The following is a 13,109-nucleotide window of genomic DNA, read 5'->3' on the forward strand; positions in this document are numbered from 1 at the left end:
GCAAATTATGCTGGTTTGGAGGAATCGGAAGAATTGGTGCTAATGGCGTATGTTGACATGCTTGGAGGAGATTGAGATGTTGTGTGGTATATTGACTCTGGCTGCAGTAATCACATGTGTGGTGATTCATCACTCTTCCGTGATTTAGAAGAAGGGTTCAATAAGGTGGTTAGGTTGGGAAATTATGCAAGCATGAACGTTGTTGGAAAAGGAAGTGTTCAATTGACTATCAAAGGAGTAAATCACCTTGTACGAGATGTCTATTATGTGCCCGGTTTGCAGAATAATCTACTCAGTGTTGGACAACTGCAAGAAAAGGGTTTGGCTATTCTAATGCAGTCAAATTAGTGTCGGATTTATCACGGCACAAAAGGTTTGGTATTCCAAACCAACATGACAGCAAATCGAATGTTCATGCTGTTATCAAGCACTTCATCAATCAAAAGAGACAGCAAGGAAGAGTGCTTCCAAGCAACCACCGAAGACGCGGTGCACCTCTGGCACCGAAGATTCGGTCATCTCAACTACAAAGGGTTGAAGACTTTGCAAACAAAAAGCATGGTGAGAAGATAACACTACTAAAAATAAGACATTTGGTTACAAGATTTTACATCAGGTATTAAGATAACTGATGTGAAAAATATTTTTTAAAGAATTTTACATCAGGTTTTCTAACAATTTGATGTGAAAAATATTTGATTTAGTGATTTTACATCAGACATTTAATTTCACTGATGAAAAAAATAACACGGTGGCAGTTTCGTAAATAAATTGAAATTGTGTTATAAGGGATTTTACATGAGTCCATTAAACTACCGATAGAAAATGTTTTGCATCATGGACCTTTATATCGGTCCGTTAAAAAACCGACGGGAAATGTCTCGCAGCATAGGCCTTTACATCGGTCCATTTAGAAACCGATGGGAAATCTCTCCCATCATTTTTCACGAAAACCCTAGCCTCCTTTTCAACACAAAAATTATTTCGTCCGTTCGAAACCTCCTCCCTTCATGCGCAACAAATAACTCACACCGAACCAAATCTTCAGTCATCTATGGAACAACATTCAAGCGCAGAAAACGGAGAAGAAAATGAAGAACTCGCAGCAGATTTGAGTGCTTTACCTAAGAAATTTCTAGAGAAATCCTCTTCTCTGTTCTGATTGTTGCTGTTGATTTCTGCCGAAACCTCTTCTGCCGAAACCTCACCTCCTCCCTTCGACCTCCTCCGACGACATTCATCCAAATATATTATCAAATTACCACATTCATCCTCAAATGTTCTTATCACCCAAATTCAAAGCATTGAAATTGAAACAGCACAACGTTGTTATCATCGAAACCCAAATTCCCAGATTCATCAAAACCCATTTCACTGAAACGCATTTCACCGAAACCCAGATTCACCGAAACGCTTCTTTCATCGCACAGCTCCGAAATCACATAGCTCATTCTCTCATGATACCGAAACTCTTCACTCCAAAAACCAGATTTGAATATTAATGAATTCAAACTCCGAAGTACTTCTCGCTCTTCGATTTCCCCTAATTTTTCAAACTCACTCTTCGATTTGTTTTGATTTCATAGTGGTGACAATTTCTTGTAGGAGAAAAACTTGAGAATGAGAAGAAAGATAAGAAGCTTCAGGAAAAGAAAAACTGATGAAAAGAAGCTTACAGATATGCATGTTTATGGTGAGATACCCATGACTGGTCCCTTGAAGCTGGTAAGGTTTGCTTTCTTTTTATACTTTGTTATGTGTGCTAGTTTACTAGTATTAATTTTCTTCTTCCCAAGGGCCTTCGTTGAACCTTTCATATGGTTTAATTATGCTCGTGAATTAGGATACCTTAACTTGAACATTTCAATTTAGTCTTTCAATATAATGATTATTTTCATCAGGCGTTGAATTTAATTCTTTCCATCACTATATGACCCTCTTTGCAATTCGTATGATATTTGAAGGGCATAAAATGATTATATAACTAGTGTTGTGTGTCCTTATCCTAGAATTTTCAGATATAGTTTGACTTTGAGTCATTACCCTGGCTTGGCATATAAGTGAACTCTTTAAAATATTTTGTAAAATTATATAATTAATTTAATTGTAATCCTTGATTTAATCTATAATTGATTTCTCAAGTTTAAGATGTCCAGTAGAATTATGGGCTGTAGCCTTTTAACCTTTTGCTTGATTTTTACTTTTGAATGTTTCTCTAATATGAAACTGCTATGTGTAGAGTTGAGTGTTGTTTTGTGTGGGTGCATTTTGTTTAAGTTTCAAAGTGTGGCCACGTTTAACAACTCAGTCACACATGGTTGGGGATGAAAGGAGTTTATTTTTTTCTTAATTTAGCAGGTGTTTGTACTCTTGCATTCAATGCAATTTTCAATCTACTTCTCGGCAACTGAAGTGTAGGGACTGCATCATGAGACTGAGTCGGCCACATGGAGTCAAAGACAGTGTCAACATGGACTGTATCGAACTGGACGGAGAGCTCAATGTGAAATAATCCATTGAAGAAGCACTATGTGAATTTGAATAGGATACAGGTGAAGGTAAAGCAGAACCAATAGAAGCATAATACTATTTATTTAATTTCTAAATATATATTTTTATATATTGCATTTTCAACTTCAATCAGCATTATTAACATTTTATCATCATAATGTTCAGGAAAACATCCCCTACAGGACTTTCATCCGACGATGCCGGAGCACGACTTCACATTTTTGGTCCTAACAAACTTGAAGAGATAAAAGTAACACATCTTCTCCCTAGCTACTACCATTAAACTTGAAGAGATAAATGTAAGACAACTTCTCCTCTTTTATGGGTTATTCAAGCAACAACTTTGATGGCAGTTGCCCTTGCCAATGGTGGGGTCAGTACAAAACTTAATCTCCAACATTATTATTTCATTTTAAATTACTTCTTCATCCTTAATTATTCGAGAGGTCGGTCTTTTCAAGGGGGAGGGTCCTGATTGGCAGAACTTTTCAGTAGTGGTGAACAATTTAGTTTGATATATCTCAAATTGAAAGTTAATATCTCATGAAAAATTAGTAACAAGAGCTTTTGATTAATTGATAAGATAAAAAAAGATCTTTTGATTCATTGAAAAAAAGATAACAAATTGTGTGCAAGGGACTTATAGGATTATAAATTCTGTGTCAGATAGACTTGATCTTCATTTTGAATTTGGAATCTAACTAGTTTGTTTATAACTCTATTGTATAAGCATGTAGATAACTCTTTAGAAGAGGTAATTGGCATGTACTTATAGACTTATGTGGTATGTGATGTCCTTTGTTTGCTATTTAACATTTGGGTATTTAAGTTAAGACAGAAACCAGGCTTTATTTTAATGTCCTAATTCTTGGTGGGACACTTAAGTGTGTGTTTATTGTAAACATTGACGGAGAACAATTTGTGGGCATTTAACTCTTTAGAAGAAGAAGCTAACATATATTTTAAGACTTGTTTAATATAAGAAAAAAAATGGTATTTGTTGACACATGGTATCTAGAAGAATCATTAACTGTATTTATGATGTTTGAACATAACTTGTGACACATACTATATTTATTTTATTTATATAATCATGAATTACATGAGTATTGGACTTTGCTGGTTATTCTATTCACATGCTGGATATTCACATACTATATTTATTTTATTTAGATAGTCATGAATAACGCTGAACCATAGTGACAAACAAAAACCAGACCTCTAAATAAATAATTAAGTAAATTTAAAGTAAGAGATAGTTTTTTATTTATCTTTCGATTTTTGATATATTCTTGGTATGTTACAGATGATTCTTGTTTAATGCTACTAGTACTCCTTTACAATTGTTGAATTATATTTGAGTATGATGTAAAGGATCAACTGTTGTTCTTGTAAGTTGAAGTACAAATTTGAACTCATTTCCGGTACCGAGCATAGCTATTGATTTTGATATTTCAAGGTTGGTAATACTTTATGTCTTAAACATGTTCCTATTGCTTAAGTATTAAAATAGATTACTATACAACAAAGCGAACACTGTTAGGAATAATTTTTATGATTTAATTTAATGCCACGTGTTTGCACGTAGAGACTTTTGTTCTATCTAATGTGTCCAAAAGAGGGACTATTGTAGGCATCCCAATGATTTAACTCTGTATGCATTAATTTCAGAACATAAGCATGGATTGTAGTTGGATGAGAGCTAATCGATTAAGTGCTGAGTACGAACATGGAGTGATGGAATTTCTACAGTTTTGCAAATTAATATAAACTTTTAAAGAATAACTCTATTGTTTTTTACGTATTGCAGGTATTCGATGATCCTACAGAATTGACACAAGAAGATTTGTATGATTTGCGACTGTGTTGGGCAAAATATTTCTTTGAGTTATATAAAGAATAACTTTATGTTTCTCGTGGATACATGTTGGTTTTTCAAGTGCGCGAAAGGACTTAAATGGTTGGATATTTGTTGTGTTATTATTTTGTAGTTGTAAACCGTGTGTAAACCTTTCTTATCATTTTAGACACTTGTGTATCCTTGAATAATACTTTTTTATATTTTGACGAATATATATATATATATATATATATATATATATATATATATATATATATATATATATATATATATATATATATATATATATATATATATATATATATATATATATATATATATATATATATGCATATTAGCAATTTGGTGCAATTAAATGTGGTCTATGTGTTGTGGGAAAAATATGCAAAATAGCGACCTAACTTTGGTCTGTGTGGTATTTAAATCTTATATGGAAAATTAGGTACAAAATAAATTACAGGTTAAAATAGGAAAAACATCCATTATATACTTAAAAGCAGTAAACATATTACATCGGCATTATTAAAACCAATGTAAAAACAGGTCTATTACATCGGGCAAAGCTGAAAACCGATGTAAAAACAATCTATTACATCGGGTGTGAATGAAAACCGATGTAAAAATTATCTATTACATCGGGTGTGGATGAAAACCGATGTAAAATATGGCGCATAATTTTTTAATAAAAAATTGCATTATTTTTCACATCAGACATCTGATTCAACCGATGTGGTATGTTAATTTTTCATATCGGGCCTTAAACCGATGTAAAATGTCTTAGACTTATTACATCGCCTGGCTTTACATCGGATCCAGAACCGATGTAAAAAGTATTTTTCGCCCGATGTAAAAAGTAGTTTCTGCACTAGTGTAACACAGTTGATTTGGAATGGGAAGATGAGAAAAGTGGAGAAAGGGAGGAATCGAGTGATAGTAATGAAGAAGAAAATGCAGCTGATGGTAATGAAGAAGAAGATGCACCTTCTCCAGTGACAGAACCCCGAAATAGAAGAGCACCAAGGTGGATGAATGACTATGTCTCCGGTGAAGGCCTTTCTGATGAAGAGGAAGAGGTACAAACTCACTTAGTCATGTTTTCTCATGCAGTTAACTCTGATCCTACTTCATTTGATGAAGCAGTAAAGGAAGAGAAACGGAGGATAGTCATGGATGTAGAAATGAAATCAATTGAGAAGAATGGAACGTGGGATCTCACGGAGCTGCCGAAAGAAGCGAAAAAAATAGGAGTCAAATGGGTGTACAAAACCAAGTTGAATGAGCTTGGAGAATTAGAAAAATACAAGGCTCGCTTGGTCGCCAAAGGGTATGCTCAGAAATACGGAGTTGATTATGAAGAAGTATATGCTCCTGTAGCTCGTATGAACACGGTTCGAATGATTTTGGCACTTGCTGCACAGAGAAGCTGGTGTGTGTTTCAGCTGGACGTGAAGTCAGCCTATCTTCATGGGAAGTTAGCTGAAAATGTGTACGTGGAGCAGCCAAGGGGTTGTGAAATAAAGAATGAGGAGCATAAGGTATATAAGCTTAAAAAAGCTTTGTAAGGACTCAAGCAGGCACCACGAGCTTGGTTCAACCGAATTGAATCATACTTCAGAAAGGAAGGCTTTGAGAAGGAGGATAGTGAGCAAACTTTGTTTACCAAAGTCAAACAAGGTAAATATTTGATCATTAGCTTGTATGTTGATGATTTAATTTATACCGGAGATGATGAAAACATGATGTCTGAATTCAAAGAGTCCATGATGAAGGAATTTGATATGTCAGACTTGGGAAAGATGAGGTATTTTCTTGGTATTGAGGTAATTCAATTTGTTGGTGGTATATTCATCAGTCAAACAAAGTATGTGACAAAAGTGTTGAGAAGGTTTGGAATGAAGCATAGCAATTTTGTTGAAAATCCAATGGTTCCAGGATTTAAAATCTCCAAAGATGACAATGGTGTTGAGATGGATGGTTCATTTTTGAAACAGCTTATTGGAAGCCTGATGTACTTGACCGTGACAAGGTCGGACATAATGTATGCAGTTAGCTTATTGAGCAGGTATATGTCAAGACCTACAGAAGTTCATTATTCAGCGGCGAAAAGAATTCTATGTTACCTGCAAGGTACTGCAATGTACGGCATTCTTTACAAAAGGGAAGGAAATATGGAATTGATTGGCTTTACTGACAGTGATTATGATGGATCTGTGGAGGATAGAAGAAGCACTTCAGGTTATGTTTTTATGCTAAGTGGAGCTGCAGTAGCTTAGTCTTCTCGAAAGCAACCGATAGTAACGTTGAGCACGACGGAAGCCGAATTTGTAGCAGCTGCGGGAAGTAGTTGTCAAGCAATATGGATGCAAAGGGTGCTAGAAAAAATAGGCTACAAGGGCAGTAGAAGTACTGTCATCTTTTGTGACAATAGCTTAACAATTAAGTTGTCAAGGAACCCAGTGATGCATGGCAGGAGCAAGCACATTGATGTGCACTATCATTTCTTAAGAGAGCTTGTGAATGATGGAGTTGTGCAGCTTCAGTTTTGTGGTTCAAGACATCAGTTAGCGGACATCTTCACCAAACCATTGAAATTGGAGTCATTTCGGGAGCTGAGAAGGAAGCTTGGAGTTTGTGAAGTTTCAGGAGTTAACTAGCTGCAAATGCAGTCTAGTTCAAGGGAGGGAATGATAAGGCTTAGCCAAAAGTGTCTTAGTTTTTAGCAGTATTTGTTATTAGATTTAATTTAATTTTTGTAGTCAAGTTTGTTTCCTAAATTCTAGCAGAACATGGGTTGTAGTCTGTTACAACACATTAGGTTTGCTCTATTTATTAGCTGCATTTCCACAAGGAATAAATCAGTCATTCCCGAACTGTTATTTGCTTTTCTTTTGAGTTCTTTTGCATTTAACAGATATATTCAAACTGGAAAAAAATTTAATGTTATACATTTTAAATATGTGTTTATTTTAATTTATTTTGGGATGGTGAATTGGCCATTTAAAAATTTGGAATAAAGTATAATTTAATTTTTCATTGTATTTGTAATTTCATGGTGACCTTAGTTTTATATTGTGAACTTATTTTGATTGAATTTAATTTGATGGTGAACTTGTTTTGGTATTTTTGTAATTTTATGGTAAATTTAATATCATCATTTTGAGTATGTTGTATGGATTTATTTAATTTTAAGATGGACGTATTTGTATTTGATGGTGAAATATAATTGTTTTGATTGTGTTGTACGAATTAATTTAATTTAAATTAAATTTGTTTAAAAAAATTGAAAGCATGGAATATTTTATTTGAAAGAAATGAATGTTTGAAAAAAAATAGTGCAAAATAAAATTGTTACATGATATATATGTATTATTTGAAGAAAGAATAAGTGTTTTAGACCAACAATCAATTCAAATCGTTTAGTTTGTTTGGTTCCATTTTCCAAAATTACTAAAAACCAAACTAAATCGATGTAAATTTTATATGTTCGAACATTATTTTGACTTAAAATTGATCTAAATTGAATCTTTAAGCTCCTAGATTCAAGTTTGAGTGGAAACTATATAATACTACCCTAGATTGATCATAACCTAAATTTAGAAATCCACCTTAGGGCTTATTTCTGATTTCAAGACAAGGTAAAAGATGGATGTACGATATCAGGATGCATTATGGATCTGACCTATGATATGGGAAAGTTGTGTGAGTGATTTGGGACTTATGCAATACTACGACATCTTCCTTGGCTAACTTGTATAAAAAAATGTTAGGGTCACAATGTATAAATTAATAGAGGAGACACTCAAATAAGCACGGAATTATGAGTCTTGTGGGTGTACATGACTTTATGGTGTCCAAGACATTTATTTGTAGTATCAGGATGCATGGTTATACTAATGGTTCCAAGATTGAAACATATAGTCATTGAAGAGGATTTCTCTTTAGGAAATAGGTGAACTTCCATAGTACTTTTGGGATATGAAAGTTATGGATTTTACATTTGATCATTAACCTGGGTAAAGGGGTAGAGAGATTAAGTCGTTTAGACCAAGAACCCACTGAGATTACTATTTTATTCCACGTTGTTTTTATACTTTGCAAATAAGCAGATGCTCGAGTTTGACTTTCAGCATTAGACTTGATGTTGAAGAACTATCGGATGGTGTTTCTATTGTATTGATGTATTTTGTTAACCTTGATGAATTTGGAATTTTTTATATTTAGAAAATTTTTATTTAGTCGTTTTAGACTTGAATGTGTTTGATGTTTTCAGTAGCAAATTGTAATGCCACGGATTATTATTCTTGACGTGTAACTTGGGGTATTACTATTGTAGTAACATGAAAGGGCCGAAAAATGGCCTCGAGTTATTTATCTTGACATGTAATGGCCTCGAGTTATTATTCTTGACATGTAACTTGGGGTATTTTTGTTGTAGTAACATGAAAGGGCTAAAAAATGGCCTCGGGTTATTATTCTTGACGTGTAAGTTAGAGTATTATTGTTGTAGTAACATGCAAGGGCCGAAAAAATGGTCTCGAGTTATTATTCTTAACATATAACTTAGGGTATTTCTGTTGTAGTAACATAAAAGGACTTAAAAAATGGCTTCGAATTATTATTCTTGACGTGTAACTTAGAATATTACGGTTGTAGTAACATGAAAGGGCCGAAAAAATGTCCTTGTAGCAATTAAATGGTCGCAATCTTCTTTCTTTCTTAAAAAAAAAAAAAAAAAATTACTTTTTTGACACCACTAAGAATCCCCTTGAAAATCCAAAGATATCTCTATGATTCTAAGATCCGAAACTATTTTTAAAGTGTTGGAATCTAAAATATAAAGTTTGCATATAAGCCACAACAAAACATTTCTTTCCTCTCACAACTTCTTTTCTAAGTTAACAATTTTTTGGAATTTTATAATTCGGGCAAATCACCCCATCAGCATGTGTTTGTATTTTAGAATCAGAACAAATACTCATTAAAGTTACATAGAGTTGTGCATAAAATACGTTTACTCATGGTAAAGCTGTGGGTAAATTACATTTACTTAAGGTAAAGTTGTGGGCAATGTCAAAAAATTCAAAGATAATCCTTAATTTACTCGAAGTATGAGGCCTTAGAAGTGTAAAATGCAGCTTTTAAGGTTTTTTACATCTTCGCGTTGTAAATTTTTAACTTGTGCTCTAAATTAACATGACCCTAAAACTAAATGTAAAATAATTTTTTATTTTTAAATTTTCAACTTGTGCTCTAAATTAACACGACCCTCTTAAAAAACAACTTACGTCTAGATCCTAGAGGGTGCAACTTTCAAGAAATAAGTGAATGTTAAAAATAGAGATGTTCATCTGTCACCAGTTGTTTCCTTTTTCATTTTCTAATGACTTTGCTGCGCACTGGGAGCTCGAGCAAACACTAGCAAAAAAAAAAACCTAAGCGAATTCAAAGAGATGTGCCACTTACAAAGAGTTAACTTATTCTCATATGGAAGTGAAAAGAGTAACTTATGAATTGTCTTTTTCACAAGGACTTTCTAGATATATATTTATTGTCTAAAACACCAATTAATACTGCAGCTTAGCGTTGTTCAAACATCACCAAAAAGTTGTTGAGTCACTCAGATCATGATAGACTTCAATATGAATAACAATAGCAACAGACATTTCAAGGATCCAATGTGAAAAAGTCATGCATATTAATGACAAAAATATTAAGGAAACATAATCCAGAATCAGATAGAAGAAACAACAATGCAAGCCAAAATACAGAAACAAACAGATGGGCGCAGAACTACTCTAAACCATGTACCCAAATTACCCTCACCTCCATTTCCCAAATTGGAATTTCCATTCTCTCCACATCAGGCTCATACCAAGAATTCCTCCAACGTACTAATTACAATGCAATCTTCACTAAAGATAGAAGAGTACTACTGAACACACTTGCACATCATACTTGTAATTTCTTTTATTCATATGCATGCTCTGGTTCTTCTTCCTCGTCTTCGTCATATTCTTCATCCGCAGTGGCATCCTGGTATTGCTGGTATTCAGACACAAGGTCGTTCATGTTGCTCTCTGCTTCTGTGAATTCCATTTCATCCATGCCTTCACCAGTGTACCAATGCAAGAAAGCCTTCCTCCTAAACATAGCAGTAAATTGTTCGCTCACTCTTCTGAACATTTCCTGAATGGAGGTTGAATTACCAATGAAGGTAGAAGCCATGGAGAGACCTCTAGGAGCAATGTCACAGACACTTGACTTAACATTGTTGGGGATCCACTCAACAAAGTACGAAGAGTTCTTGTTCTGGACATTAATCATTTGCTCATCCACCTCTTTGGTGCTCATTTTACCCCTGAACATGGCAGATGCAGTGAGGTAGCGACCGTGCCTGGGATCAGCAGCGCACATCATGTTTTTGGAGTCCCACATTTGCTGGGTGAGCTCTGGAACAGTCAATGCACGGTACTGCTGGGAGCCACGGGAGGTGAGAGGTGCAAAACCAACCATAAAGAAATGCAGACGAGGGAACGGGATGAGATTCACAGCCAGTTTCCGGAGATCAGAATTGAGTTGACCCGGGAAACGAAGACAGCAAGTCACTCCACTCATAGTTGCTGAGATCAAGTGGTTCAAATCACCAACTGCAACAAACAATCACACAGTTTCAGTAATCACATACATCAACAACAGAACCAAGTTACCCAACTATTGAAAAATCAGTTGCAATCAAATTTGCTTAAAACATTAATAAAGAGTCAAATTGAATCCAAAAACACACTTCACGGTCAAATCAGTTTATCAAATCGCATAAATGAAACTTGTGAAAGCAATTTAATGAAAAGTGCACAATGAAAAGAATAGAAAAATACATTATTAATCAATAATCACAATAAGTGAACCAGAAAAAGTGATATACATATGTACTCAGTAAATTGACAAATTAATGAATCATCAACACCAAAGTGCATCAGTCATGTTATGCAATCAAAATCAAGTGATGAACAATTGCAAGAAGCATCGACAATCCAAAGTATAAGTGTCATTAGGAGAGCTTCAACAATCACATCAGTCAATTCAAGTCCCTTAAACATCTTTAACCAGTCAATTCAAGTCCTCAACAAGTATCACACAGCCAATTCAAGTCCTCAACCAGTATCACACAGCCAATTCAATCATTCAAATCGCATAATAGAAAACTAATTTGACTAATTAAATGCAAATTAAGGACATTAGACTCATTTGACTGAATCAAATGCTAGAAGAAAACCGTAGTCACTAGTAAAGAGTTATCATAATTTGACTGATCTAACTCTCAATCCATCTACCAAAACAAATCAAACAAAACAAATCAAAGAATCATTGACATGTGAAGCACCTTAGTCATCTACAATATCATCATCAGATCTCCTATCTAGTAACAAGCAATGTAAAATCTATTTAGATCACATGAAAAGAGAACAATACTCACAGCTAGGAGTGGTCAACTTGAGAGTCCTGAAGCAAATATCATACAGAGCTTCATTATCAAGAACCATACACTCATCAGCATTCTCCACCAACTGATGAACTGAGAGAGTAGCATTGTAAGGCTCAACAACAGTATCAGAGACCTTAGGCGAAGGAAACACTGAGAAAGTCAGCATCATCCTATCAGGATACTCCTCTCTAATCTTCGATATCAACAGCGTTCCCATTCCAGATCCCGTTCCTCCACCTAACGAATGACACACCTGAAACCCTACCAAAACCAAACACAAAATTAGCAACCGAAATAACCAAAAAACTCATCGATCCGGTTCGATCCGATCCGGTTCAATCCGGTTCAGATCAGTACGGTTAAGTTAAACTACCTTGAAGACAGTCGCAATTCTCAGCTTCCTTTCTAACAACATCGAGAACGGAGTCAATAAGCTCAGCGCCTTCAGTATAGTGTCCTTTCGCCCAATTGTTACCGGCGCCGGACTGACCGAAGACGAAGTTATCAGGACGGAAGATCTGACCGTAAGGACCAGTTCGGACACTGTCCATAGTACCAGGCTCCAAGTCCATGAGGATGGCGCGTGGAACAAACCTTCCACACGATGCTTCGTTGTAGTAGACATTCACGCGCTCGAGTTGCAGATCTGAGTTTCCGACGTATCTTCCGGTTGGATCTATGCCGTGCTCGTCGCAAACAACCTCCCAGAACTTCGAACCGATCTGGTTACCGCATTGTCCTCCTTGAACGTGAAGGATTTCCCTCATCTTCTTTGTTTTTCCTGTAATTCAAACACCGAAATGGTTAATTTCAGAAAAATTCAATTGATGAAACCAGATCTAGATGCAGAGAGAGAAAGAGATGAACCTGTGGCGGTGATGAAGATGCGTGAGGAGTGAGAGAGTGTAGAGTGAGAAAATTTGGGAGCAGGGAAATGGTTGAGCGGGATTTTTATAGCGAGAGAGAGTGAGAGTTTGGACTAACGTATTGATTCAAGTTTGTTCCCTCGCTTTGGATTGAGAAGCAATGTGGGCCGTTCGATGGAGCCCTGCTGACGGTGGAGATTGAAATATTTGATTATTTAAATTTTTGAAGTGTTGTTTGGTATTGGTGCAGAGTAATTGTGGTAGGACAGATATACCCTTTTGTTGAATTACGAAATAACCCTTCAGTACGAAAGAGAAGAGTAAGAAGAATAATTTGGACGTGGTAACTGTTTGGGTTGTAAAGTCTTTGTCCGCGTCAACCAAATCC

General features: G+C 35.2%; 1 protein-coding gene and 1 long non-coding RNA gene across 5 annotated transcripts; one reads left to right on the forward strand and one right to left on the reverse strand.

The window, feature by feature from the left end:
• The first annotated feature begins 859 nt into the window (after positions 1–859).
• LOC131622215 (uncharacterized) lies at positions 860–4,573 on the forward strand. 4 transcript variants are annotated; one of them, XR_009289781.1, is made up of 5 exons: positions 860–1,519; positions 1,606–1,725; positions 2,359–2,558; positions 2,677–3,970; positions 4,322–4,573. It is a non-coding gene; the product is annotated as an uncharacterized LOC131622215 (long non-coding RNA). The 4 variants fall into 4 exon arrangements; XR_009289782.1 differs by having other exon boundaries at positions 863–1,519; positions 1,606–1,730; positions 2,677–4,573; XR_009289780.1 differs by having other exon boundaries at positions 863–1,519; positions 2,356–2,558; positions 2,677–4,573.
• A 5,475-nt stretch (positions 4,574–10,048) lies between these two features.
• LOC131622216 (tubulin beta-3 chain) lies at positions 10,049–12,877 on the reverse strand. Its single transcript, XM_058893242.1, has 4 exons — positions 12,723–12,877; positions 12,229–12,636; positions 11,847–12,116; positions 10,049–11,019 (listed from the first exon to the last, which is right to left on the reverse strand). The coding sequence occupies exons 2-4, from the start codon at positions 12,620–12,622 to the stop codon at positions 10,340–10,342; spliced, it is 1,344 nt and encodes a 447-aa protein (XP_058749225.1). The 5' UTR covers positions 12,623–12,636; positions 12,723–12,877; the 3' UTR covers positions 10,049–10,339.
• Positions 12,878–13,109: the final 232 nt, after the last annotated feature.

The sequence above is a fragment of the Vicia villosa genome, unplaced genomic scaffold, assembly GCF_029867415.1.
Source record: "Vicia villosa cultivar HV-30 ecotype Madison, WI unplaced genomic scaffold, Vvil1.0 ctg.000025F_1_1, whole genome shotgun sequence".
NCBI lineage: Eukaryota > Viridiplantae > Streptophyta > Magnoliopsida > Fabales > Fabaceae > Vicia > Vicia villosa.

What these genes read in the sequence shown, in the direction of transcription:
- LOC131622216 (XM_058893242.1), bottom strand. Translation starts at nt 12,622, where the DNA reads ATGAGGGAAATCCTTCACGTTCAAGGAGGACAATGCGGTAACCAGATC. An exon ending in GAATTGCGACTGTCTTCAAG is followed by an intron (nt 12,117 to 12,228) that starts GTAGTTTAACTT and finishes TGGTTTTGGTAG; the next exon opens with GGTTTCAGGTGTGTCATTCG. An exon ending in CAAGTTGACCACTCCTAGCT is followed by an intron (nt 11,020 to 11,846) that starts GTGAGTATTGTT and finishes TGTTTGTTGCAG; the next exon opens with TTGGTGATTTGAACCACTTG.